The sequence below is a fragment of the Platalea leucorodia genome (genome assembly GCF_965183815.1).
Source record: "Platalea leucorodia genome assembly, chromosome: 6".
NCBI classification, from domain to species: Eukaryota; Metazoa; Chordata; class Aves; order Pelecaniformes; family Threskiornithidae; genus Platalea; species Platalea leucorodia.
This window is the reverse complement of record NC_138828.1, coordinates 2,561,438-2,585,883: the sequence shown is the minus strand read 5'-3', so window position 1 is coordinate 2,585,883 and position 24,446 is coordinate 2,561,438. Positions and strand designations below refer to the sequence as shown.

The 24,446-nt window shown below is 49.9% G+C and overlaps 1 protein-coding gene across 1 annotated transcript in view; it reads right to left on the bottom strand.

Moving 5' to 3' along the window:
* Positions 1 to 4,889: 4,889 nt before the first annotated feature.
* SHROOM3 (shroom family member 3) overlaps positions 4,890 to 24,446 on the bottom strand; it is a gene marked incomplete at both ends in the record, with an annotated part of 152,369 nt that continues 132,812 nt past the window's right edge. The window contains 7 exons of the mRNA XM_082315525.1: positions 4,890 to 5,249; positions 5,902 to 6,174; positions 10,263 to 10,413; positions 11,262 to 11,780; positions 12,865 to 13,782; positions 17,320 to 17,396; positions 20,478 to 23,736. Of these exons, the coding sequence (XP_082171651.1) occupies positions 4,890 to 5,249; positions 5,902 to 6,174; positions 10,263 to 10,413; positions 11,262 to 11,780; positions 12,865 to 13,782; positions 17,320 to 17,396; positions 20,478 to 23,736 (5,557 nt within the window). The remainder of the gene's footprint in view (positions 5,250 to 5,901; positions 6,175 to 10,262; positions 10,414 to 11,261; positions 11,781 to 12,864; positions 13,783 to 17,319; positions 17,397 to 20,477; positions 23,737 to 24,446) is intronic.

The window sequence follows — 24,446 nt, the reverse complement described above, 5'->3', positions numbered from 1 at the left end:
TCAGGAATGCATTGCTTGAAAAACCCTGCAATACATGAGAAGTGTACGACACTTACTTAGTTTACACGCAGAGGCACGAGCAACAGTCCTGTAGGAGCACAGCCAAACCACAACGCCATGCCACGGGTCAGCATACATCCCCTCTGGAGGGGATATAAAGGCAGAATGACGGATATAAAGGCTTTTATGTGAATCAAGCCCAGATGTAAACACGGGCTTGGTGGATGGTTGAATGAGGCATGGAGAAACCTGGGGACCGGGTCTCTAGATATGCCCCTAGTTTGCTCCTACCGATTTAAAGCATGGGCTCTCCTATGAAAAGCTCGCTCTGTTTCCCATGTTGCAAATGACAAGTCACTGCTCACGTCACTATGGAGGATTTGTGTGGAGCGAGTACGAAATGCTGTCCAGTTTGGTTTGCTTGCCTCTCTTAATTACCAGTCTAAACGATCACCACAGCGGCTGGGTTGTAGAGATGATGGATCATGCCTGATGTATAAACTGTTTTGGTGCTCTGTGTTTGACCGATTTTATAGGTAACCTTCACAAAAGATCTTGTGTATAAACTTACAACCAACAGACCCTAGCCTGTAAACACTCTTTACTATATTTACTCTTGAGGAAAGCATCTGATGTGAATTCCTTGTGACCATCAATTGCTCAAGGCTGTGATAAAAAAAAGCAAATTGTAAGTCGGATGACTAGATTTTCACGGTGCTTGTATCACGTGGCGTGGCACGGCAGAGCAGCCTGTAGGCACAGCATGTTGCTAAAAGCATGTGAGGGCTTACTGAGAGCTAGGTTTAAAAAAAGACCTGCTTGAACACCCTGTGGGATAGACAGCATCACGGCGCAAGTGCATGCCTCCATCTTTTTCCGCTCCCCCGTGCTGGGTCTGGGTGCTGGGACAGCAGGGCAGGTTGATTACTTCCAAAGCCCAGGAAAAGCGCACCCCAGCTCCCCGGTGCCAAGGCTACAGCCTGAGCAGGAGGCTGCGGAACGATGATTTACATCTGCCTTGTTCCTGAGAGGTCCCTCAGAAACTGGCTGGAAATTGAAGATAATAATTTAAGGAATGCTGACTTAGGAAAAATGCTTTGTTCCTAACTGTAATGTGCAAGCACAACGTAACATAACAGGCAATGAGGCGCCCTATTGCTTTCGTACAACTAGCTTTTACTTTGAACGGGCAACATATGTCAGAAGTGTAAGTAAGTGCTTTGTCCTTACTAGGATTTTTCCTCAAAGCCAGCGAAGCGAGAGTGCGCACTTCAGCCTGCTCTAGGCATCGACTGTAGCCAGCTGAACGGGCCAGGGAGCTGTCGCGGGATCCTTCGGCAGTCGACGGACTTCTCCGGAGGCCGCTTTGGAGAAGGCGCTCGACTCGGGTGCTCTGAAATCACTTGGGGAGGAGTCTCATCCGCTGTCACCGGAGAACTCAGCCAGTGCCGCTGTCCCCGCGGCACGGTGGGAGGTAGGGTATTCCATTCCAGTGTTCCAAATACATGTTTCAATTATAAAAATAATGCTCATTTTTAGCAAAACTGCTCACCAGTTGAGAACCACTGTTTGTCATGAGTTGTGTTTTGAATCATTTGTTTTTAACATGCTATAATGTTTAGCCCCTGCTGCAGCTGCAAGGGGAAACACCCCAGCTCTGGTGTGCACAAGACACTGCATTTTGGGGAAGGGGTAGCGATGCAAATCATGCTCGCTGCATCTAGCTTACTGGTTTTCTCCACTGCAGCCATGTAACTACAGGTTCAGATCTAAAAATCTCATGTAACCAGACCCAAAATTCAGATTTGTTTCAGTAAGTTTACAAGGACTAGACAGTAAGTGTAAAATTCCGTCCGTGGTGTTCCTGCCCCCTGAAATCATGTCATCACTCTGGGAAATGAGGTTCTATTATACTCTAGTTCTAAAAACACAAGAGAAAAGCAAGGTGGGATAAGGACCAATTAATAGATTCCCCCGATTCCCCTTTTTGGCAAAGGCACTGAGAAGTAAATCTACTGTACCTAATCTAAGCACCAGTCAAGATGTGCTTCTACCAAACTTAGCCAAACTTGCAGTTAGGGGAGCAACTGTTATGCAAAGACCGTTTCCCTAATGATAAACTTACCAGTGCTTACAACAGAAATACGGGCTTTAACTCCTTTTTCACCTGAAGATCTAAGCTGTTATAAAAATGTAAATAACGATCACTTGCCGCGTTAGCTGATGCTTGCGTGTACAGCGGGAGCACACACAGGACTTTCATCATCAGCCCCCCAACTTGCTGGACCACAGAGCCATGCCAAACATCTGAATTTCCTCTAAACCACCATGAACCCTTAACCTCAAAGTTTTTAGCTGGAAACCCGATGAAAGAAATTGTTTTACACACTATTTAGTAAAGCCTTATATACCACCACCACAAGGCTGGCCGACTGCCCGCCACTTGGAAACGCTTGCCTCGCAGCGTAACGCCGGCACGCAGAGTGACGATTGCCGTCAATCACGCGTCCCGCGCGGGCGAAGGCGGCTGGACCTCGCAGCGTGCGCAGCCCGAGGTGCTCCCCCTGAAGTCAGCGCTGGTTCCCGGAGCAAACGGGCAGACCCCGCTTGGACGGGAGGCTCTCCCTGCCCTGAGGGCAGACTGCAGGACTTTCTTTCTCAGGAAAGAACTTACTAAGTGGAAAATGCACTGTTGGCCGGTCTCAAGCTGTTCGCAAAAGCCCGCCAGATTTGCCAAGTCTTTCTGATTTGTTTTGGTAAGCGTAGGATGGAAGGGTGGCTGTAAAAAAAAAAATCTAAATGAAAACAACTTTTAAGTATGATAAACTAAACGGTAGTACTGTGTAGGATTTTTTCTTAGGACAAATTAAATGTTTTGATTGGCTTGAAACAGCTCCCCCGACTGGTTTCCTGAAACTCCACTCAAACAAATAATCATTCTTGAGTGACCCCAGAAATACTTTTCCCTCCAATTTTGTTTTTGATTCAGCTATTAAGGCATAAAAATCACTTCCCCTGCTTTGGGTTCTCATGAAATGCTGTACGAGCCTGAACAGCATTCAAGCTCAGAAGTAAGGAAAAGGATATATTTGCTGTCATCGCAAGTTACAGGCTTGCTGCTTCAAAAGGCATTACAAAACCAGGTAGATTTTCTTTTGGGTATTGGAGGATTGATGTTTGATACGACAGAAGGGCGCTGGCATTTTCTTTAGTCTGCCAAGCCGCCCGTGGAAGAGCTATAAAAAAAAAGGGGCTTTAGAACCAGCACTGAAAGCAACGAATGTTGTAGTTTTCAGTCACATGCTAGAGTTGAAATTCAAAATGAACGGACTTAAAAAAACTACGTAACTACAATCTCTGCTCTGGTCCAGGTGGCAAGATAGGATGGGATGAACAATGCAACACCCTGGAGGAAGGAGAAGCCTGAATCGCTGCTGCAGCAGGAAATCTCTGCAAGGTTAGTTAAGAGAGATGACCCGAATCTGGCTCGTCGGCTGCGGTGGTAATCTGTTTGTGCAGCTTCGAGCCATTTCGTTTAAAAGGCAATGCAGCTCGTTAGAGAGGAATATGCAATATGCACGTTCCATACAGAAAAAGGGAGTCTGCCCCAATCTGCTTTGCTGACTGCAAACTGGCAGCAATCCTCCAGCACTTGGTGAGTTGATACCATAAAGTTCAGTCAGGCAAATTTCCTTACTCCAGCTTGCCCTGACTAGGAAATAACCCAATAGTCTTTATGGTAGGCTCTTGTCTGTCTAACCAGGGTGCACGCCTTTATCTTTACATGTGCGTGATTTCTGTGGGTAGGAAGAGAATATTGGATTTCAAGTTAACACCTCTTCTAGCTTGTAAAATAATTTCTGATGAAGTGGGTTCAGACAAATGAGGTATTGCTGTATGAAAAAAATCCTAGTTTACATCACCCCTTCACAAAAACAGGCCTATAAGTAACGTCGTTAGAGATCCCTCTTGTATCTCACAGAAATGCATCCAGGCTGCGGCAGTAACACAGATCGTGAGTTAGATGATTCGCAACGAAGACAGACTTCCCCCCCGCTCCCGCAGCGAGTCCAGGCCTGAGTTCGTTACTTCATGCTAACTTGGACTCCCGAGACGCAGGTTCTCATAAAAGCGTGTTTAAACTCCCAAATCAGCGGATCACACGAGCCAGAAGAGGAAAGACTGTATTTTCCTGGTCAAAATCTCCTTCGCAAGGCCACTGAATGGTATATTTAGCATGGGTTGAAACAGGTTGAAGCTTCTTCTGGTAGCCCTTTATTATATTAAAAAACAACAACAACAACAACAACAGCAACAAAACCACGAAGAGATGTTCCAAGCTAATGCATGACTATCTTTGGGGTTCCCTCTTTTTGTTAAGGTTTTCACAAAATACAAAATTAAATGTCTTTTCTACATACAGAACAAAGTAGGATCAAGTAACTGATTAGAGTATGTACAAAAACTTACACATTCTGTCTTGTTCTTTAAAAAATATAAATATCAATAATGTTCAGTAGAACGGGTTGGTTTTATTTTTAAGGCTTCATTCTTTTAGATCCTTCATTATTTAATGAGGTGCCAGGCAGGCAGGAAAGGGAGGGAAGAGAGGAGGTCATGTTTTTTATTAAAGGTAATGTGTTTCATTGTCGTGAGATTCTTCCTCATCTCTGGCAGGAGGAGATTTCCCTCCACATTGATTTCAGTTTCCAGGAAGCAGAGGTGGAAGGAAAGGAAAATAAAACCTTTATCATTGCTATTTTTTCCTTCATTAAAATCTTGGCTTAAACCTGTCTCTGTTCATTGTCTTTGTAGAGAACCATCTGCCAAGTACTCGGATTAAATGGACTCCGGCAGGAGGACTGTATCCCAGGTCCACCTGGGAAAGGTTAGAGTGAGGAAGAGACCGCTGGAGGTGTTTTACCACTGACCCCGGCAGAGGTAGCAAGCGCTGCGGCTAGGGCAGCTGCTGCTGTTGCATCCCGGGGCGTGAAGTCTGTGGGGAGGCTTTCCATCAGGCACTTGAGCTGTTCCTGACCCAGTTTGATTTTATCGTCTAGCTCTCGCTGCTCTATGAGGAGCGCCGACTTCATCTTTACAAAGTGCTGGTAGTCCTGGAGCTGTTCCTCAGAGAGGTAGTTGCCCAGGATCTCCAAGACCACCCGTTCTCGGCGGTCAAGGTTTTCCTTCAGTTCCCGGGCATCTTCATGCTGGCCAGCCAGCAGTTTCCTCTTCTCGTTCAGCGAACTCTGCACACACCAGAGAGAGTGCTTCAGTATCAGCGGCACCAAACTCACCGATCCCCCCTCTCTTTCCCCCCGACACCACGTTTGCCACCTCTGGGGCAGGCGGGATGGCTGCTAAGCTCCCAGACAGGCAGTCAAAAGCCTGGGGGAGGAGGATGAACTCCTCATTGCCGATTGAACGTGAATCCCCCTGAATCAGACTCCCAATGTTCTAGTCAATGTGGGGCAGAAAGTGCTCCAAGAAAGCCAGTAAAACTGGCTTGAAAGCAACAGCTACCAGGAATATCTGGCTTTGTCTCCCTCAACCACCCAAAGAATGTTAAAAAGCAGCTTCAACTGAGGCAGAAGGCTGTGGGTTGTTCCACAACACACACCACCATACAGCATTTTCTCCAGCCGCGGGTCACAGCCGTGCCGTCCCGAACACGGCCGTTCTGTTTCGGGACAAAAGCTGCAGGATGGGAGACATTTATACAAACCGTGACCAAGATTCCTAGGGACAGAACCGCGTTTACTGCTGCTTACACGTAAGCACTAAGACACCTGCCTTCCTGTGAGCCTTTGGAGCTCCTAGCGTATACAAGCACGTTCTTGTGACTGCTGCTGTCCCGCATCCCGAAAAAGGCCAAGATGCTACGGTCGTGCAGATACGTACCCGCTCTTCACTGTTGGCATTTTCCCCGAGACTACTCAGAACGTTCTCTACGCGGGCCAGGCGTCCCGAGAGGGAGAGCAAGAGGTTCACCACCTTATCCAAATCGCCAATGAACATCTTGTACTTGTCAAACTCGTTCGGTTTGCATAGCGTGCTGATCAACAGCTCCACCTCCTCTCCAAGAGCATTATTCATCTTAATGTCTGCAAGCAGGCCTGCCTTGGCTTCCTTCAGGATTTCCAGTTTGTGGGTCAAGCTCCCGATGAGCTCAGCCTGTCGGAAGGGAAACACATTGCCACATCGGTCATTACCGTGATCACCCTGGTCATATGGATGACGACAGCAAGAAGATATGGATACGGTTCCTGAGGAGCAGGGTCAAGTCAGCAACAGCTGACAAAGAAGACATGAAGGAGGAAACAGAGAAAACTCTGAAATTCCACATCTAGGGGATAAGCTGAACACCCGATCAGATTGCATGAAGATACATTTGTTCTACCACCAACAAACATAGATAAAAGAGATATCTGGTTTGGTGAACTGTATTCTGATACCCAGCTACCTACATCTGAAAGATGTCGGTTCTTTAAAGTCCCTGAGGGAAAAGAGCTACAGCCACATCTCCTGCATATTCCCCAGCCTGAAATTTCTGGTTTGGATGTTATATTTTTTACGACCCAGAACTGTACAAAACAACTGGCAGAAAAATGAATTTAAGCTGTATTAATGGCATGACAGGAGGCTGAGCTGACACTAGTTACATACGGCTTAGCAAGAAAGATGTAATTGCTACATATTTCCCTTCTTAAAGTACCCTGAAACTACTGACTGCTCCTTACTCGGCCGCCTCAGTGTTGAGGTGCAAGCCTCAAATTCAGCTGTGACCAAAACGTCCTGCCTGGGTGGGCACTGCCTCATACAGAGAGGCTTCAAGCAAGCGTTTACACCAAAGATGCTCTCAATTTACTTAGTGACTGAGCAAAGACATGGAGAGCACACACCCATTTTGTGAAAATGCTGGCAACTGTTTCCCTGCTGAAGAAAAGGAGGCCCCCGGCGTTCAGTTACTCCAGAAACAGCAGTGCTGCACATGTGCTGGAGATCCTAATGTCTGTTAGGATTTAGGGGAAAGGCATATGCAAAAGCAGAAGTCTATGGCCTGGGGCTTGCGATTCTTGCTTCCATTTACTCAGAACGGAGAGCGCAGAGAGCAGGAAAAGCTCTTCATACAAGGGCTGGGTATTTTCAGCCTCCGCAGTTTACACACTGCTGAGGCACCATTATACGTATGTTAATCTACTCGGCGTACAAACACTGCAGGATGAAACAGAAGTAAATCACCAGGTTGCTGGAAAACAGTCTCTCCAAGTTTACTAACACAGTCTTCTTTCCATCAAAAGTAATGTCAAGTAGGAAGGCGGTCCGCTTCAAAGGAGAAAGGATCTTCGAACCCAGCTCAGGCTGGGGGTTGCTCCGAATTGGCCCTTATCCCCAGGGGCGGCCTGTCAGAGCGGGGTTTAGAAGGCTGGTTTCGCAGCCGGGAGGTTAACAGCACTGTTCGGGCAGACACCGCTAGATGGTACGCTGTGCGTCCGCCCTCTGGAGCGCGTGGTTTTGAGGCTGCGCTCCGGTCCACTGTCAGCTTTTGTACGCAAAGACTCAATAAAATGCGAATAAAATTCTCTTAAAACAAACGTCAGTTAGCAGGCTTACGCTAGAATGACTGCTAAGTCACACCGTTTGTTAGCAGCGTAGTTCAGGGGAACAGGAGAGCAAAGGTGGTACTAAATCCCACCTGCTAGGGTAAGGGACAACCAGAACTCCTTTACGTGGATTCTCCCCTCAGTAGGACAGGTAGCATCCAGAGACAAGAACCGACACTTGCCCTTCCCCGTGCCTGTGATGATAATGCCACCTTCAAAAGAAAGATCCGAGGTCCCTATCAGTTGATCGTTGGACCAAATCCTGAGCAGCAACAAAAAGGATCCGTTTTCAATGATTACGATGCCGGGGGGAAAACTCTATAGCGGGACTCTACGGGCTGGACCCAAAGTCTGGCATTAAGCTCGACAGGTTTTCAGGAGGGATGAGCTGCTCAGAACTGGCAGTTCTTCCTCCCTGCTCCGGGAGCTTTGCTCAAGGTGCAGACCTGCCCTCCAACCATAGCAGGAGGCTATGGGACTGCTGGGAGTGACGTACCTTTGTTCTGAAGGCATGGGAACTGGACGGGGACTGCGAAATACGTGCTTTGTGTTCATTAATCAGTAAATCTCCTGTGATCCCAAATGCCAACCGATATAGCTCCTTTGCATACGTACAATGGAAATGAGCTTGGTTTATCCAGATGACCTCTCAGAGTAGCTGCCTTCTCAGATAATGCCTATGCAAATGTTATTTCACACAGCCCATGAACAAACATGCCAGGCAGATCTGGCTGTCTGGGCCTAATCACTCCCATCTCTTTCTGTTTTCCATGCAAATGTAACCTTTGAGGCCTGGGACTTGTCCTCCGTGGCAGGACATCTACTTGCAAGCCTGTCAGATGCTTGCAGCACGTCCACTGACTCCTTGGAGCAGCACCCTCGTCTTGTTTAATCACTCCCTACCTTTCACGTTGGCATAAGCAGGCAGCCGGTTTTGAAGGGAACAGCACCCCAAGAATCGATCGAGTGCTACAGACATGGCAAGGGCTGCAATTACCTTTGAAGTGGGTGCTCTACAACCAATGGCTTGGGCCCGACGGTAATTAAAGCAGCAGACAAAGGCCTTAGGCAAATGGTTTTGATTAGCAACACATGCATGATCCATCTGTGTAGACCTGCTGCCCAGAATCTGTGCAGGACCACAGAAATAAGAGATGGCAGGCACGGCGAGCGTCTCTAACCCGTTCCAGTGGCACGGTATGACAGCTCCTAAAGACCTGACAGGGTCCTACCTGCTCCTTAAATGCTCCACAAAATAGGGCTAATCTACTCGCTTAGTACTCATATTTTGTGTTACAGAGCACTTTGGTGGAGGTCCCATTCTGGCTGTCAGCTGTATTAAAGCCCGGTAGGGAGCAGATTTTGCTTAGCAGAGAAAAGCTGAGAACAGAAACAGTCAGGCAATGTGAAAAAAGAGAGGTGAGCTCGCCAAGTCAGGGCTGCAGGACAAATTGCACACTCGCAAACACCACTCAGCCTCACGTCTTCTCCCTGCTTTTTTACACTTGGCATGGGGATGAGGACCCAGAGAGAAAACGTAGAACTGTGAGAGCGACATATGAATTCTCTGCGCTTCGACAGAGAGGCTGAGCTTGGGAGCCTTTCTTTAAATCCATGCCTGATTTCAGCGCAGGAAGAATTAATTACTATATTGGCAGCAGACGGGACTTGCACAAATATTTGTGTCCTTCAGTATGTTTAAACTCTGCTGTTGTACAAACAGCGTGAGATATGGGCTGTGCTACTTTGTCCAGTGCAATGTAGGATGTTTTACATTTACAAGCAGGCAGGCACGGCTGCTTTTGACACGAAGGTAGTAGGTGTGCGAAGGGAGGCACAAACAGGCAATCTTTGCTGGTGGCTGCTTGGGATTTGGGAGCTTCGCAACATGTCTGTAATTAGCAGGTAACCAACGTGAGTCAACCACAGGGACAAATTAGAAGGCCCTGCAAAAGCCAGACAGAGCACCCAAGACCCAGAAGACAGAGCACCCAAGCCTACAGCAAGAACTGCAGGGGCCATTCCTCGGTGAAATGTAGCTGCGATAAGAGAGGAAAATGTTTTCTCCTCTCCTGCCCTGCTCTCCTCCCACCCAAGTCATCACATCAAGGTTGCGTTGAGGGAGCTGCTGAGACGCACACGGCTTTCAGCAGGTCAGCGAAACAATGAAGTGTGGGGGAAAAAGAGTCACCAATGTTTCTTTGGAGGCAGGGAGTGTAGACAGCAGGTAAAATGGGTAAACTGGCTTCACTGAAGAGGAAAAACCTGATGCACTCAGGCAGTGCAGTCACTAGCTGGACTCTGTTCCTGTTTCTAACCTGAGCTGTCCTTGCTCAAATCATTTCACCTCTCCCTTTTCCTTCCTTGTACAGGACAGGGACTGCCTCTTACAACCTGTACGCTCAGCGTTTGGCGTAATACAGGCCCGCCTGAGGGCTGTGCAAGATTTGTACTCAAATTTGCAGTGAGTACTCAGATTAGTCCTCTTTCTTTGATCTGGGTCACCCTAATGAAGCTTCACCGGCGGCCTAAATGCACCCAGACCCCACGCAACTTGGGACTGCTAAAAGCTGACATCAAATAGAAATGCACTTTACTTTAGGGCTTATTATTACTTCAGGAATGTAACCAGCAAATGGTGGGGTGTGCTGAATTTACCTTCTTCTCATTGATGTCCAGCAGCTCCTCTTCCTCACCTACTTCTTCTGGCAAGTCCTTGATTTTATTCAGCAGTTCTGCTTTGGGTGCCGAGACACTGTAATAAGCAGGACAGGTAACCAGGGTTACAGGAGCTTCCTTTTCTTCTCTCCTACAGCACAGTGAAGAAAAAGGAGGAGTTCAGTCCGAGCCTGACTTTTTCCCATGCCTAGATCCGTGGTTTTCCAGCACGCCCTCTTCGGTACCTTCCCAGTGTATTGGCCACAAGGGAAATGGCTGATTCCTGCCATCAGAGGGTGCATGTCAGCCGCTTTCGTATCCCTCCCCCGTGCAGAACAGCGCAGCTGCTCTGTTTAAACGTTGACTCGTTAATAACTCTATATGGGATCAGATCCTTGCTGAAGGTAAATCGGCACAGCTCTGCTGGTGATGGCTAGACCGACCATCTTATCTGGCGTGATGCATTACAACTTATTTCTATATGATTCTCCAGCTGTCGCTTGGGAGTCTCTATCTTAAAAAAACCGCGCTGGAGGACTTGGGCTGATCTTTGCATCCCCCTGTAATTAGCAGGCGCCCACATCCCTCCTTCCAAAATTTGGCCTCTCATGACCTTTCTGCCCGTCACTGTTTTGGTCCTGATTTTACTCTCATATCTCTGTTACTGTGCTTTGGACTGAATTGCTTCAGATGACGAAGGTTAAGATAGCGAAATCAAATAACATCTCCAGAGATGGTTCATTTCCCGCCCGAGCTCGGCATCGTGTCCTACACAGCCCAGAGAGGTGAGCTCCAAGGCCGCGCTTACAGCCGAGCTGAGGAGAAAGGGCATTCGGAAATGCCCTGCCAGCCCTCACGCCTCAGAACTGAGAAACTCACTCTCTGCCCGTGTCCACCTTCACAGACGCAGAAAAATTCAGCACCGCCTTGTCCTTAAAAGCAAGCGAGCAGCGAGTTCTGCTCCGACATTAGCCCACAACCCAAACAAGAAGTGCTTACGTGTCATCTTCGACTACAGTCCTGCTAGCTTTCTTCTGCGTCATCTTCCTTTTCATGTTGTTCTCCTTCAGCAAGCTGGTTCCACTGGGGAAAAGCCCTTCCATTAAGTCCATGGTTGTCTTCATTTTGGAATCTGGATCCAGGATATCAGCCAGAGACTTGTCTTTATGGACAATTTCTTTTGCTAGAGCCTCTGACTTAATATCCTCCGGGGTCTTTTTCTTCGTCTTCACTGGAGGCGCTGCGCTGAGTGTCCCGGAGTCCAGGCTGCCATTTTCTGACTCTGCGGTGATGACTGCCGGCTCTCTGTGGGTGCCTTCAGGTTGAGTTATGGGCTGTCTATCAGCGCTTTGAGGCCCTTCAGAAGAAGCAGGCAACTGGTGCTGCTTATCCGCAGCAGATGGAGAGCTAGTCCTCTTGGACGCAGGTGGTGAGAGGGGCCAATCTTTTTCACCGATACTGGTGCCCAACCCTGCTATCTCCTTCTCGGCCAGGGCTTTGGGAAAGCTTTTGAAGCTGCTACGGACAGAAAAATTCTGTGAGATGAAGATAAACTTACCACACAGGACCATTGTGAACCCATGGTGAAGGCCTAAGACAAGTAAGTTTCCCTTCTCTCTCACTTATTTTTGTCCCTTACTTCTCACTTCAACGCGAAAAGGCCCACAGCATGAAGCTACCGGCACCAGAGGCGTATTGTCCCCTCAACCTGGACGCTGCTGTTTTGTCATTCCAACACAGAAGGAACTACCGAGTGACACGCCAGTTTGTTTTCTGCTCACAGGCTGGGGACATTGAATCTCACCACCTGGGAGCACCATCCTGAGCAGCCTCTACTCATTTGTTCTTTTCATGTTGGAAAAGCCAGTCACTACCACAGCCCCGGCCAGATTCTTCCCGGATGGAAATCAGAGCAGCTCCCTGGGAGCGAGGGAAACTGTGCCGAGTTAAACCAGCTGGGCACCTAGCCCAAAGTCCTATCCTTCAGGAAAAATTCACTATACAGTGTTACTGTGACATATTTGTATTGTCACTTCTTGGCAGATGGTCACTGTTTCATAACAGCATTATTTTGTGCCAGGTCTAAAATGTATTCTGGGAAACTCTAACTGTTTGGAAAAACCGTCGTGGATTCTCATAGTTCTCTCTCAAAAACCAGTAACTGGAAGGAGTCAGCAGCCATTTTAACTCTTCGTGCTGGAGTGAGTAAGAAGCAACTCCATACGGTAACTGCCGGGAGAAGGAGACCAGGACGGTTTCTCACCCATAACCCCCTTTGCCGTGCTTACCGAGCACCTGTCGGTGCATCAGCTGCTGGGCCGCAAAGCTTTTTGCCTTCTTACTTTGTGCCCTGGCCTGGCCGCATCATTTGACAAAGCTGTTGGCAGCCAGCAAAGCCTAGAGGCAGCGAGTCTGTCTGTCTGTCCCTCTCCCCTTAGAACACGTGCACTCCTCTGCAAGCTTCCCGCTCAGCTAGCAGCTGTGGGTGGGTCGTCGCGGCACGCGGAGCTGCGGAGGTCAGTCACATTTGTCTGGAACCCCGCATATCTTACTGTATATGGCCCTACAACGCCCGAGGCGCTGCGTTACAGCCCTCCCTTACCTCACTTTGGCCTCCTCTGCGAGCCTGGCGGATTTGTCTCCAGCTGCCCCATTCCCCTCAAGCACCGCCGCTGGGGGAGGAGGTGGGAATTCCTCCGTGCCGTTTGCAGAAGTGCAAGAGCTCAGCTCAGGAAGAGGACGGGATGGTGGTGGGGGTGAGAAGGGTGGAACAACGACACCGGGCTGGGAAGGCATGACAAACACCTCGTCGTCTTCATCGTCCTGCAGCAATGGCGGGGGCGTGAGCTGCAGGCCCGACTCCGAGATCCGGAGATGGGTTGTCCCCTGGGGAGAAGGAGTCTCTGGGTCAGAAGAAGTGCTGCTCTGTGTCGGCAGGGACTGCCACCTCTGGAAGAACTTTGGCCCAGCTGCTGGAGGAGACACCACAGCCCTCGGGTAGCTGTTGTCTTTGACCAAATGAGCCCACGCCACTTTGGGTGGGAGGGATCTGTGAAGCAGCCCGGCTTTCCTTCTCCACATCATTTCTTCCGCGGGAGTCTCGGGGGATCTATCCTGGACAGCATCCGAAGACTGTGCCTGAATATTACCGTTGCTCTCAGGGGGAACAGCATCTCGTTTGGCATGGTGCTGTCTCAGAGCCTGGCCATCACCTGCACTCTGGAAGTCTGAGGGAGTCTGGGTGGGCGTATTAGGGGAGGACTGGCCGGATCCAGAAGGAGTAAGGTTAAGGAACAAGGGTTTAAAGCCTTGCTTTTGCTCAGGATAGTGACTCCTTGCGTCTGTTGGGGACGGGACAAATGCCGAAGTCCTGCTATCTGGCCTGGAAAGTTCTGAGAGCTTGTGGCTCTCGGTCAGTGTGGCGGACCCGGTGACAACCTCGCTGCTGTGGTGAGGATGGGGATAATAACTTGTGAATGCCATTTTTTCTGAGTGGCTTCTTTCTTGCTTGCTGAAAGACCTAAAAACCAAGAGACAGACCATAATAAGATTAATAATTAATCAATGAGCAAGAAAAGCTATTGTACACGTCCTTAATGAGCAACTTATGCAACCGTATCAGAGGCCTGGGTCAGCGCCTGCCGATCGAGGTGAGGTGCAGTTGTGCTTTGAAACTGGTAGTAAAATCCAGTCTACTGATGCTAGGGACAGAGAGCCAGATCCATTCCCACTCACCGTCTCCCATCATTTTCAGTGCGTGCTGGATCACACACACACGTGCACGCATGTAGCAAGCATCACAGCAATAACTTAATACAAAAAAAATTAGGAAAACCTAAGTGCCTGGCTTCCTTTCCAGCTTAGCTTTGAACTTTGTTTCTTACAGATGGGGCTAGTAGCGACCGCTGTAAGAAAGACTACTTGACATTATCTACTGTCAAACTCCATTCTGAATTGCTGATAATTTTAAGAATTTCAGCTTTATGGACCAAAAACTCCCATAACATTATCTGCTCCTTTTGGAAAGGTGCCGTTGAAATGATTCAGCTGTCTCTGAGAACAAAGTGAGGCCAAAAAATGCACTATTTTGACTGTGGAGAAGAATAAAAAGCAGCTCTTACAACCTTGGAATCCTGTTAGAAAAAAGAGCTCCGCTCAGAAAGGCAGGTGTTACAAAACCCAAAGCCGATAGACTTCGGCTGCAAACGGATGTTAAGGCTGCAAGGCCAGCAGATTCAATTACTCCTTTCAGGTCTTTTTAAGATGTTCTCATGCGAGTCTGAGAAACAGTGTCGGGCCTTTGAAGTGAGGGTGCTGCTCGGAATACATAGACAAACCTACTTGCCCGTACGCCTATTTAGCTGGAAAACAAAACGAGCAGTAATAATAGCGCTAGCAGATGCAAGAGAAGATGGCCTAAAAACATGAGGCCATACCATGAAACAATAAAATACAATAAAGCTCTCCTGCCAATATATTTTGTGTTCTTGAGATGCATTGTTCAAATAATCCAACGCTGCCAATCTGTGATGTTTGAGACTTGGGCCCCAAATTTGCTCTCAGATGTACTGGTACAAATTAAGAATAACTGTCAAAGACATGGGTCGTTCCGGCTTTATTCTGGTGTAACTGAGAATAGAATTTGGCAGCCTTTGCCTGGGGGTGGGGAAACTTCCCAGACAGACTGCTCGTGGTATTGTCTGTGGTTCCTGGACAGTAGCAATGTGTATTCTCTTCAGATGCTCAGTGTTTGTCAGAAACACCAGATGGTAATTTTCTAATTGAAAGATCTCTCCTACTGTGGAAGCAACTGCGGATTCTAAAACTGGGGGAGCAACAAGCGTTCCCAACAGTGCTTACGAGACAGCTATTGTACGGCACCCGGGGAGCAGCGTAAGAGCACGGAGCGTAGGTCACGGAGCACGTGTGACTGGACCGAGCGATTGCTGACCAGGGTTTCCATAACTTCACCATCTGACAGTTTTCCTCCTTCAGCAAGAGAGGGGGTCGGGATGGTCCCATCTCCTCTCCAGCACATTAAGCAGCTGTGTCCCAAGGAAATCTAGAAGCTTAATTCCTACTGCCTGCTATTGCCTTCCCTGAAGGGCCCGTGCACGGAGTACGCTGCAGACAGCCATAGGATGGTGATGGCTAGGTGTGGGAGGACTCGCTAGAAAACCAGCGATTTTGGGCTGACAATCAGAGGAGAGACAAAGACTGCACCTCTTACGGAATGGATTAAAGATATTACGATAATCCCATATGCCCCAGACTGTGAAATACTCACTCACACTGGGGCAGGGGAACGTTCAACAGTATCCTAATAGGGGAACTCCTTCTGTGAGTCATTGGCACGTGGATAAGGTCCTGGTCTACCTGTCCCTTTCAATCTGCAGAGGATTCAGGTCTCGTTCCCACTGAGAGTTAAGTGTAAAACTTCTACCAGCTTCAGCAGCGCACGGTCAGAACCCCCTGGCTTCCAAAACTCACGACCATTCTCTTTTGGGTCATTTCAGGTGCAGCAACATAAGAAAACCCCACTCAGCAGCTGAGGCTCGTAGGGAGTGAACTGCAGCCTGTGTAGCGGGACCCTGTGTCCTCAGAGCCAAGGGCTTTTTCCTGTCTCCTCCCGTCCTTTCTTTCTATCTTTTGGGAAATCCAATTCTGATCAAGAAGGGAAAGCAACCTCACATCTCCCAGGAGAAATGTGCTCGCAGAGCATGCATGATGCCTACGCAGCAGAAACATCATAAAACTGTTAAGTTAATACCAATAATCTTTGTGCAGTGAAGCACGAAAATGAGAAACCTACATTTCGTGCCCCAGTAAACTTGTTTTCAGTCCGGGTGTTCAGTCCCATTACTTGGAAAATAGGTTGGGGGGGGTGGGAAAAAAGGAAGCAGCAAGCAGTTATGGAGAAGAATGATTAAATGCCATCTCTAGAAGAAATGGGGAGGCAGGATGAACTAAACCAGCTGTATTGTTCTCTTAGGAAAAAAAATGGAAAGAATTATTCCAAATCAAAGTAAACGGGTATGTTTTCAATAATCATAACAGGATGTGCCTGGAGGCAGACTGAGTCCCTCTAAAACAACATTTATGCCTTCTTAGGGGTAAAAATGGCCAGCCAGTCAGAAGTAAGATCCAGCTAGACTAGGAGCCTTCCTCTTCTTCTAGCCGTTGCTCCCTGACCCACGGCTGCGTGGGGAAACCTCTGGAGACAGCAGTGTTAACTGCCACCGTGACAACAGTGGGATGACACTTACTGCAAGCTTGTGAGAAACAGAGCTCCTTTGTGAATAATTCCTTTAGTCCCTCTCGATGGTTTTTACTGCAATACGAGTTAGCTGTTTGGGCACTCAGAGCTTAGGGCAAGCATCTATTTATTATTTAAATGTAAATACAGCAAGATCAACTTCAGTTCTAGTTAACTTCAAAACAATCCGCTGCTCAGTGGACAGTTACATAAGTCCTAATGTTATGAGGTTTATGATTACACTTCTCTATTTTTAAAAACATTTCTCTCTCCCCTGTTGCTGAGCAAAATATCCTGCCTGCACAAAGGAAAGCAGCCTACATGCAAGCTCCCAGTTCAGCAAGAGAAATGAAATCTCCCGGTTTTAGTCCACGCAAATGTTCACTTGGGTTTTGGGGAAGCAGCACCCTGGACTGGAGAAAACCAGACTAAGTGGGACATCAAGTGTTTTTCCCTTTAGAATCCTTCAGTTATGACAGCATCTGGATGTGAGATCTAACAACAGATCAAACACATTTTGGGAGGTAATTGGAAATTTGCTGCAGAAATATGCTCCGAGGTGACAGGAGGAGGACTTGACAGTGAATTAATATATATAGTGAAAAAAAAAAAAAGCTCAAAGCAATTTATTCCTCCTAACTCCGCTGGGCACAGCACACTCAGAACTGTGTCCGTGCAGATGTTTTCTGTAGTTGGTCACGATCCAGCCGTTTACATAGACAACGCATGATAACTGCTGCTGGCAGCAGGATGGCAAGAGCTGATCCTGCAGTGACAAAGGGGACATTGACATATACCTACCTGGCTCCTGCGCTGGCCACATAGAAAGGATCTCTCACCATGGGGCCAAATTCACTGGTTTCCCTTCTCAGCAGGTCCTGGAGTGCAAAGAGAGTATTAGAAGCGAGCAGAAGGCAAAACAAAATAAGAAAACACTGATGCTTCGTAGTAAGAAGAGAGCACAGCACGTGCCACATACAGATGGGAGGAAAACTCCAGCGTGGCGCACCACCCTCCAGCACCCTACTCCTGCTTAGAGGACCTGTCTGCCTCTTTCAGGATGGATTGGGGACCAACAGGCAGACTTACTCAGAGAAATGTTTTTTTAAAACCCCTCAGCAAGTCCTTGCCTCTTCTAAAAACATGCTCAGTGGGACCTAGGTGTTCACCTCTGTTTTGCATGCAAGCAAGAAGCTGAGACATCACTGTGGCAGCCTGAACCGGGGGAGCTCAACAGTGAACGATCTGTGCCCAAGCCCAGCGCCAAAACAGGGCTGGAAGGCTGCAGAGATGCTGCATGCCACAAAGGCTGGCAACTCCAGCCACAGGCAGGGGTGCTGAAAAACAGCACAAAACCTGGTACTTGGTTCTTTTGAAAACCAAAGCGCAGGAACTACCTCCTCTTTAGGTACTCACGTCAGCTAAAACCAGAGAAATTTTGCAGCTGAAATACATTTGCGAATGTGACCGACTCTGCCCTAGAGCTGCCACCATAGGACACCAGACTATTATGAGACATGAAAGCAAATGCTAAGCCTGCTTTTGAAGAGGTTGGTATTTTCTCCCGTACGATCTTTCCAGCAGAGAGCATTTCAGCGTCCCCCTTCCCCGCACCCTTAGTAATTTGCTTTTTTGGTCAGCGTTGCTGCAGAGGGAGGCTAAGTGCAGATCTTGATTTAGGAGTCCGGGAGCTGGAGACATGTGGGCTGAGACAGACTAAAAAAGCAGAGAGGAAGGAAGGCTGAGAATGCGTTCTGAAGACTGAGAGCTAATAATTCCTCATGGCTATCAATTTCTTCATATCTTTAAACAAATCCCTACAGTGACATTGCAATGTGATTTATATGCAGCCCGAGAGGAACATTAGAGACTGTACACAAGGCCCTGAAAAACACAGTGAGGCAGAGAAGTGTGCTGCTGAACTGGAAATAAACATTTCCCACAAAAATGTGAAAAGGCCCAAAAAAAAAAAATAAAAATCACCCTGTTGCTTTGGCTTTGTCCCCCACTTTTATAGCTGTGGTTTTGTATTGGAGGCAGATCAGAAACAAACCTAATTAAGAGAGCACTTAAACATATACTTCCCTTTCAAACAGACACTTATGGATTGCTGTATATATTTGAAGTCCAACATGCTTTCTTGAATTAGGATTTAAAAACAGGATTTTCACAAGTGCCTTGCCGCCTATGGGACTAAATCCTCGTTCCAGAAGTGGATATAGCTAAATCACTCTGGGAAACAGGCTCTCCCCTCTTCTGCACTTGAACTAAGACCCTGCCAGCAGGTCTGCACTGCTGTTCGTCGTCTTCCTCGAGTCAGCTTCCAACAGGCAGACACTCTGGTTTGGCTGCTGAACGTACGCAAGACTAAAAATCAGCCAACAAGGGGGAAATAAAGATCTTAAGAACTACCCTGGACGTCCCCTGCCCAAGAGAGGGGGCTGGGTAAAAACGAACTAGGGCTGCTCGTTGTCCAACCTGTCATTGAAAAGTACATTTTAGTGATTTTTCTCTTTCTGGAGGCCTGTTTTTGTTGCTGCTCTGACTGTTCATGGAGGCAGAGGAAGAGTTGCAGCTTGGCCCTGACCCAAACTTTCTTAAGGACTGCCTTCTTACTGAATGCAAGACTTCATGATCGGCAAGGGTGACAAAATCTCACAGGTGAGCCCGATGCCTGGCTGGTGTGGAAAAATACTGATGATGGGACGAGACAGCAGCGGTTATGGAAATGCATTCCAGTCACTTGATATTCACAAGCTGCTTTTTTAACTCTATTTAAGAGCGTAGCGTGGGATCTGAGGTCTGTCGAGGGAGGACATTTAGAATGAAGCACACAATGAGTCTGGGAGGACGGCTCCTTCCCCTGCATCCCGCTTTGGCTCGTTTCCGAGACGCTGCCCAGAGCCTCCCTTACGTCACTTGACTCAGTACCACTTCATTGCACCTAGATAATCTGTTCTGGGCCAGTAGCAAGTGCAAGAGTAGAAGGAGATGTCCTGGATCTCAGCTGCCCCATAAACACGCGAGACTGTGCAAACACTCAGACTGTTTGGAGCGAGGAGCCTGTCCACACGTTTGGGTTGTTTCCTCCCTCTCCCCGTGACGAACAGAGCCTGGCGTGGAAACGGGGATGGGGCAGCAGACCCACCACTGCTGTAAATCCCTGCGGCTCGACCGGTTGCAGTTACCTAAATAGGTCTGAACAGATTTCAGGCAGCTGAAGAGCTGCCCTGGGCAGTTGTTCTTTAAGAAGTTAGCCTGTTTCTACTATTTACCATCATCAGAGTCAGTCGAATTCCCCATTTGTGACATCAGTGCAATGTTCCCAACCGCCAAGCAGGGGACATGGAAAGAGCGGCCAGGGTCTCCGCTAAGTTTTCCCTGCAATGTTTCCCTCCGGGGCTGGAGGCAAAACATAATGGTTACTTGGCAGTGCCTCCGCCGAGCATTTCCCAGCACCGTCAGGCACAGTGGGAGCCAGGGCAATTTCAAGCAGCTTTTACTCTTCTCTGTTTTGCACCAGGCAAGTGGGCTAAGGCAGAACAGCAGCAACAGCGCATCACCACCTTAACGGCAGACCCCACCAGAACGGCGATCGGTGCTTCTCCGGTGATGGTGGCAGGTAAGAACAGGACACCTCAGATAGATAGGAAGTCAGAAGCAGCAAAAACACACGCGCCACCAGCAGATGCACTGAAATCCCAGCATCTCTGAAATCCCTGAAACAGCCCCAGCAGTAAGAAAGCCAAACAGAAGCAGCACGCCACCAGCAAGCATTTAAAACAGCATCCTGGTAATTTAAAGGCAATAAACCGTCTCTGTCTCAACATGCGTTTAACCTCTCTCTAGCCCATGGAGTAACTGCCATGACTGAACATCAGCCTGTCCTCCGACATCCCCCCTCTTTCCTGGTTCCCAGAGCCCCGCTTGCCTGCACGCGTGATCCGCTCGCCACATACCTGGTGTTTCTTATCCGCCGTGGGAGACGATCTGGAACGGATGTGCACAGGGACTGTCTGATTGTCGTACCTATCGAGCAAGTCTTCCACAGACACCGATTTCCCAGATTTCCTGGTGGTGGAGGGTGTTTCAAAGACCTGCTCCTGCTTCCCGTAGCGAGGCTGGCCCTGCACACCCAAAGGGTCTGTCTGTGTGCCTTTGGTGAGCTCCGTTTTGGCTCTGTAATCCCGGCACCTCTCTGTTTTCGGTCGGCTTGTGACCGAGCTGTCCTGGGGCCCTTTCTTCTCATCTCCGCTCATGTCAAAGGAGCCCGTCAGCCCAGGAGGAAGGGTAGAAGATATCCGCCCCGTCCTGGATATCCGCTCTACGGACTCTCTCCGGCGGTAAAGGTTCTGGTCCTGGAGGGAATTCATGCTGGAGGCAGAGGAAAGGCTCTGGCTGTCTGGGCCACCTGCCTGTAGGTAGGAGCTGTGGGAGTGCTCCCTCAGCAGTCCGACGTCTTGTGAGGATGGCCGTCTCCCTGTTTTGCGCTTGATGTAGTCGGCGAGGGCGTTCTGCTGGAGTTGCTTGAGCTCTGGCTTGGAGAGGCTAGCTGTGGAAGAACCTTTGCCATCCCTTTCAAAGATCTTACGCCGGTCAGCCACCGTATTCTCCGGGAAGACAAAATGGATGCCTTTCTTCTGGAAGGAGAACGGCGACGGCTCCCCATCAGAGATGCCCACCTCGTTCATCTTCTCCGGCTCCGAGTAAGACCGCTTCTTCTGCTCTGCCGTCAGCCGCTTTCGGCCCCCGATGCGCAAGATGTGCTGTGTCTTGGCGTAGTCCAGGGCGGAGAGGCTGCCTTCTGTCGGCGTGACGCTGTGCCTCTCCTTCGGGGTGTGGGGAGACGCCGCCATGCTCCTCATGCCCACGTGGGCCGAGGCAGGCCTCTGGGTCGTCCTCTTGGGCGCGCTCCCGAACGGAGGGCTGATGCGACGGAAGGAAGTGGCCCTCAGCACCCTGGACTGAGCATCTTTAATGCTGTTCCTGTAGGCCCTGTTAAACGGTGTGTCCAGCTGCGACCCGTGGGCATCCTGGACGTTATCCTTCCAGAGGATCTCCTTCTCAGGCTCGCCTCCCAGCTGGAACGTGCTTTTACTCCTCGGTAGCTGAGCCGCCCTTGTGTGCACCTCATTTTCAGGACACAGGCTGTAGTATTCACTGGGTCTCGCCTGCTTCGCTGAAGCTGCCATCTGCAGCTCTATGGGGCGCCAGTCAGCCTCTTCCAGCTTCCCATTCCTGACGGAGGGGCTGGAGACCCTGTGAGGCTCGCTGGGCAGCTGGCCGGGCTCGCGGAGCTTGCTCCGCATGTCCTCCAGGCTATGTAGAGAGCACCTCGTGCTGGAGGGCTGGCTCATCCTGCTTGGCCCGTAGTGCTGCCCGAAGCTGGGAATGCCGGCACTCTGGGGCTGGTGAGTGCTTTGCTCTCGCTGCTCAAACTTGCTGACCTTCTCCAGCACCGAGCAGCGGGGCTTGCCGGCATCTGGTTTGCCGTAGGGAAAGCTCTGGGTGCTGCTAGAGCTGAGCCGGCTCCTCCCGAAATCAGAGGGCTTTGGGTGCTGCGGAGAAGGGGGCTCTTCGCGCTTCGGCTCGGCAGCATGGAACGGAGTCACGCTCGTGCCCTCCTCCTCCTGCCTCGCAAAGGCCTGTGGGTCCGCATCACTCCACTGTTTGTGCCCCTGTCCCCTGTGATCCTTCTCCTCTTTGCTGCTGCTGTTCAGGAAGGACAGTTGGGCGCTGGAATAACCCTCGCCTGCTTGCGTCTCGTTTAGCTCGGAGCTGCTTCGCCTCCTGGAACTCTCTGGGATGTTCTGCAGGGAGGAGAAGCCATAGTGCTTGGCCTTGCTGTGACCCCACTGGTGGTGAGCAGCAGCGTTTCTCTCGTTTATCTGTGCATTGCTATTTTTGTCCTCCTGGGATTCAGCCGTCCGGTCCTCTTTGGGCTGGTAATGGGTTTTTCTCTCACTGGCATCCCTCAGCTGGGGCTGCGGGGCTTGAAAACTGTGTTTGGAGGCCTGTGCAGTACTTGCGGTCTCTCGGTTGCTGTGTGCTACCTTGTAAGGGGGTAACAACTCCTCTTTTCTCGACGTGGTCGGGCAGACTTCTGGGCCTGCCAGGCTAGGAGATTTTTGCTGGAGAAGTTTTGCTACAGCATCGTGCTTTCTCTCAGTTGCTGGGGGCTGGTAGAAGATGGTTGATCTGTTTGTAGTGCTTTGGTTTCCATTCTCATCAAAGGCCAGGGTGCTGCTGGCTACGGCCTTCTCGTAAGAGACTGGAAGAGGTGGAGAGTACCCACTTTCTTTGGCCAGAGCTGGATAAAGAGTCCCATTATTGCTTGCAGAAGGCTGGGGCACCTGGGCATAGTGCGGCTCTGGGGAAGGTACTGGGTAGACACCAGTAGGCAGCAGGGGCTGCCCCGGCTGGGCTGGCTGGCCATAGCTCTGCTTGGGCTTCATGGTGGGGCTGCTCTCCGGGCTCTTCTCCACTACAGTGTGCAGATGCCCTTCTCCAAAGGGGTTTTTCAGCAGCGGTCCCTGGGATAGGGTGCTGACGAGCGAAGTCCAGGCCCCTTTCGGCTGGGTTCGACCAGGCTTGTTCAGATCAAGGCCAGCGCATGAGCTGGGCCTCTCGTGATGCCTGATGGCAGCGTAGCTGTCGCTGCGAGCGGGAGGCAAGGGAGGTCCCTTGGGGGGCTGGCTCTTGCTGTCCGAGGAGCCCTGGCCTGCCTGCGCCCAGGAGGGAGCTGCGTTGTGCCGGCTGAAGCCGTGGAGCCTGCCGTGGCCGCGACCGTCCAGCGAAGCCCGGGCCTCGCAGCTCGGAAGCAAGGTGGAGGACTTCACCTCGTACTCCTCAGAGATCCCTCGCTGGGCGTCGTAGACTGTCTTGACGTACCTGATGTCGGCTTGCCTCATCCCCTCCTGCAGGCTGCCTCGGGGCTGCATGCTGTCTGTGGAGCAGGAGTGCTCCTTGCTGAATGGAGGAGCGGGATACTCGGGGATGCTAGAGTTGGTGGAGAAGGAGCTGTAGGCAGAGTCTCTCTTGCTGTGGAGGTGGGAGAGCTGGTCGATGCTGTTGGTGGATTTGGCCGGGGACAGGTGACAAGGGTGGTAGCCAGGGGAGGAGCGCTCCAAGCTCTCCATGCTGCCCCGGGAACTGTACTGGTCCGGACTTCTCCTCAGATAGCCATGCTCATAGCCAGAGAGATCGCTGGTTGAGGAGCTGGGGAAGAGCGAGCGAAGAGTAAAAACCCACTGTCAGCAGAGGAGAGGCACAACTTGTAAGTGAGCTCAGAAGCAAGATGTTTAGCTTTGAGAAGTGCAGATGAAAACCCATATTTGGGCCTTACTCCATCCCCTGTTTGCAGTCATCCCAGTTCACAAAGAGGAACTGCTTGACATTGCAACACATGGCTCTTATTTACCACAGAAGGGTGGGAGGGAAACGCAGACAGAAAGACAGTGCATCTCTGGAGCCAGGGAGGATCAACCCCACCCATCAAACCTATCCAAAGCACTTGGAAAGCTGAATGAGCGCTGACGCCACCGAGGAGGAGGAGAGGAGCACGAGAGGCGTTCTGGGGGGAATCTAATCTCTTTCTTTTTTTCCCATTTCATTTCTTTTTATGGAGATGAAGGCTATGCCCTGGCAGGCTTCCTGGAAATTCAGCTGTCCCAAGGACAGTTTGTTTGCTGCGAGAAAACTAAACTGACAAGACAGAGAAGAGATGCGTGTGTTTGTGCGTGGAGGCAAGTGGGGGTGCAACAACAGGAACAGTTTGAGGATGCCCCAGGAAATCTTCACAGCCACCTCCTCGTGTGGCTCAGCAGGTGCAGGTACACCTCGGAGTTTCCCCTGGCTAATCTCTCCTCCCAAACTCGAGCAAATACGCTGAGGATTGGGGAGCACAGCCCGAGGATTTCACTTTCCTT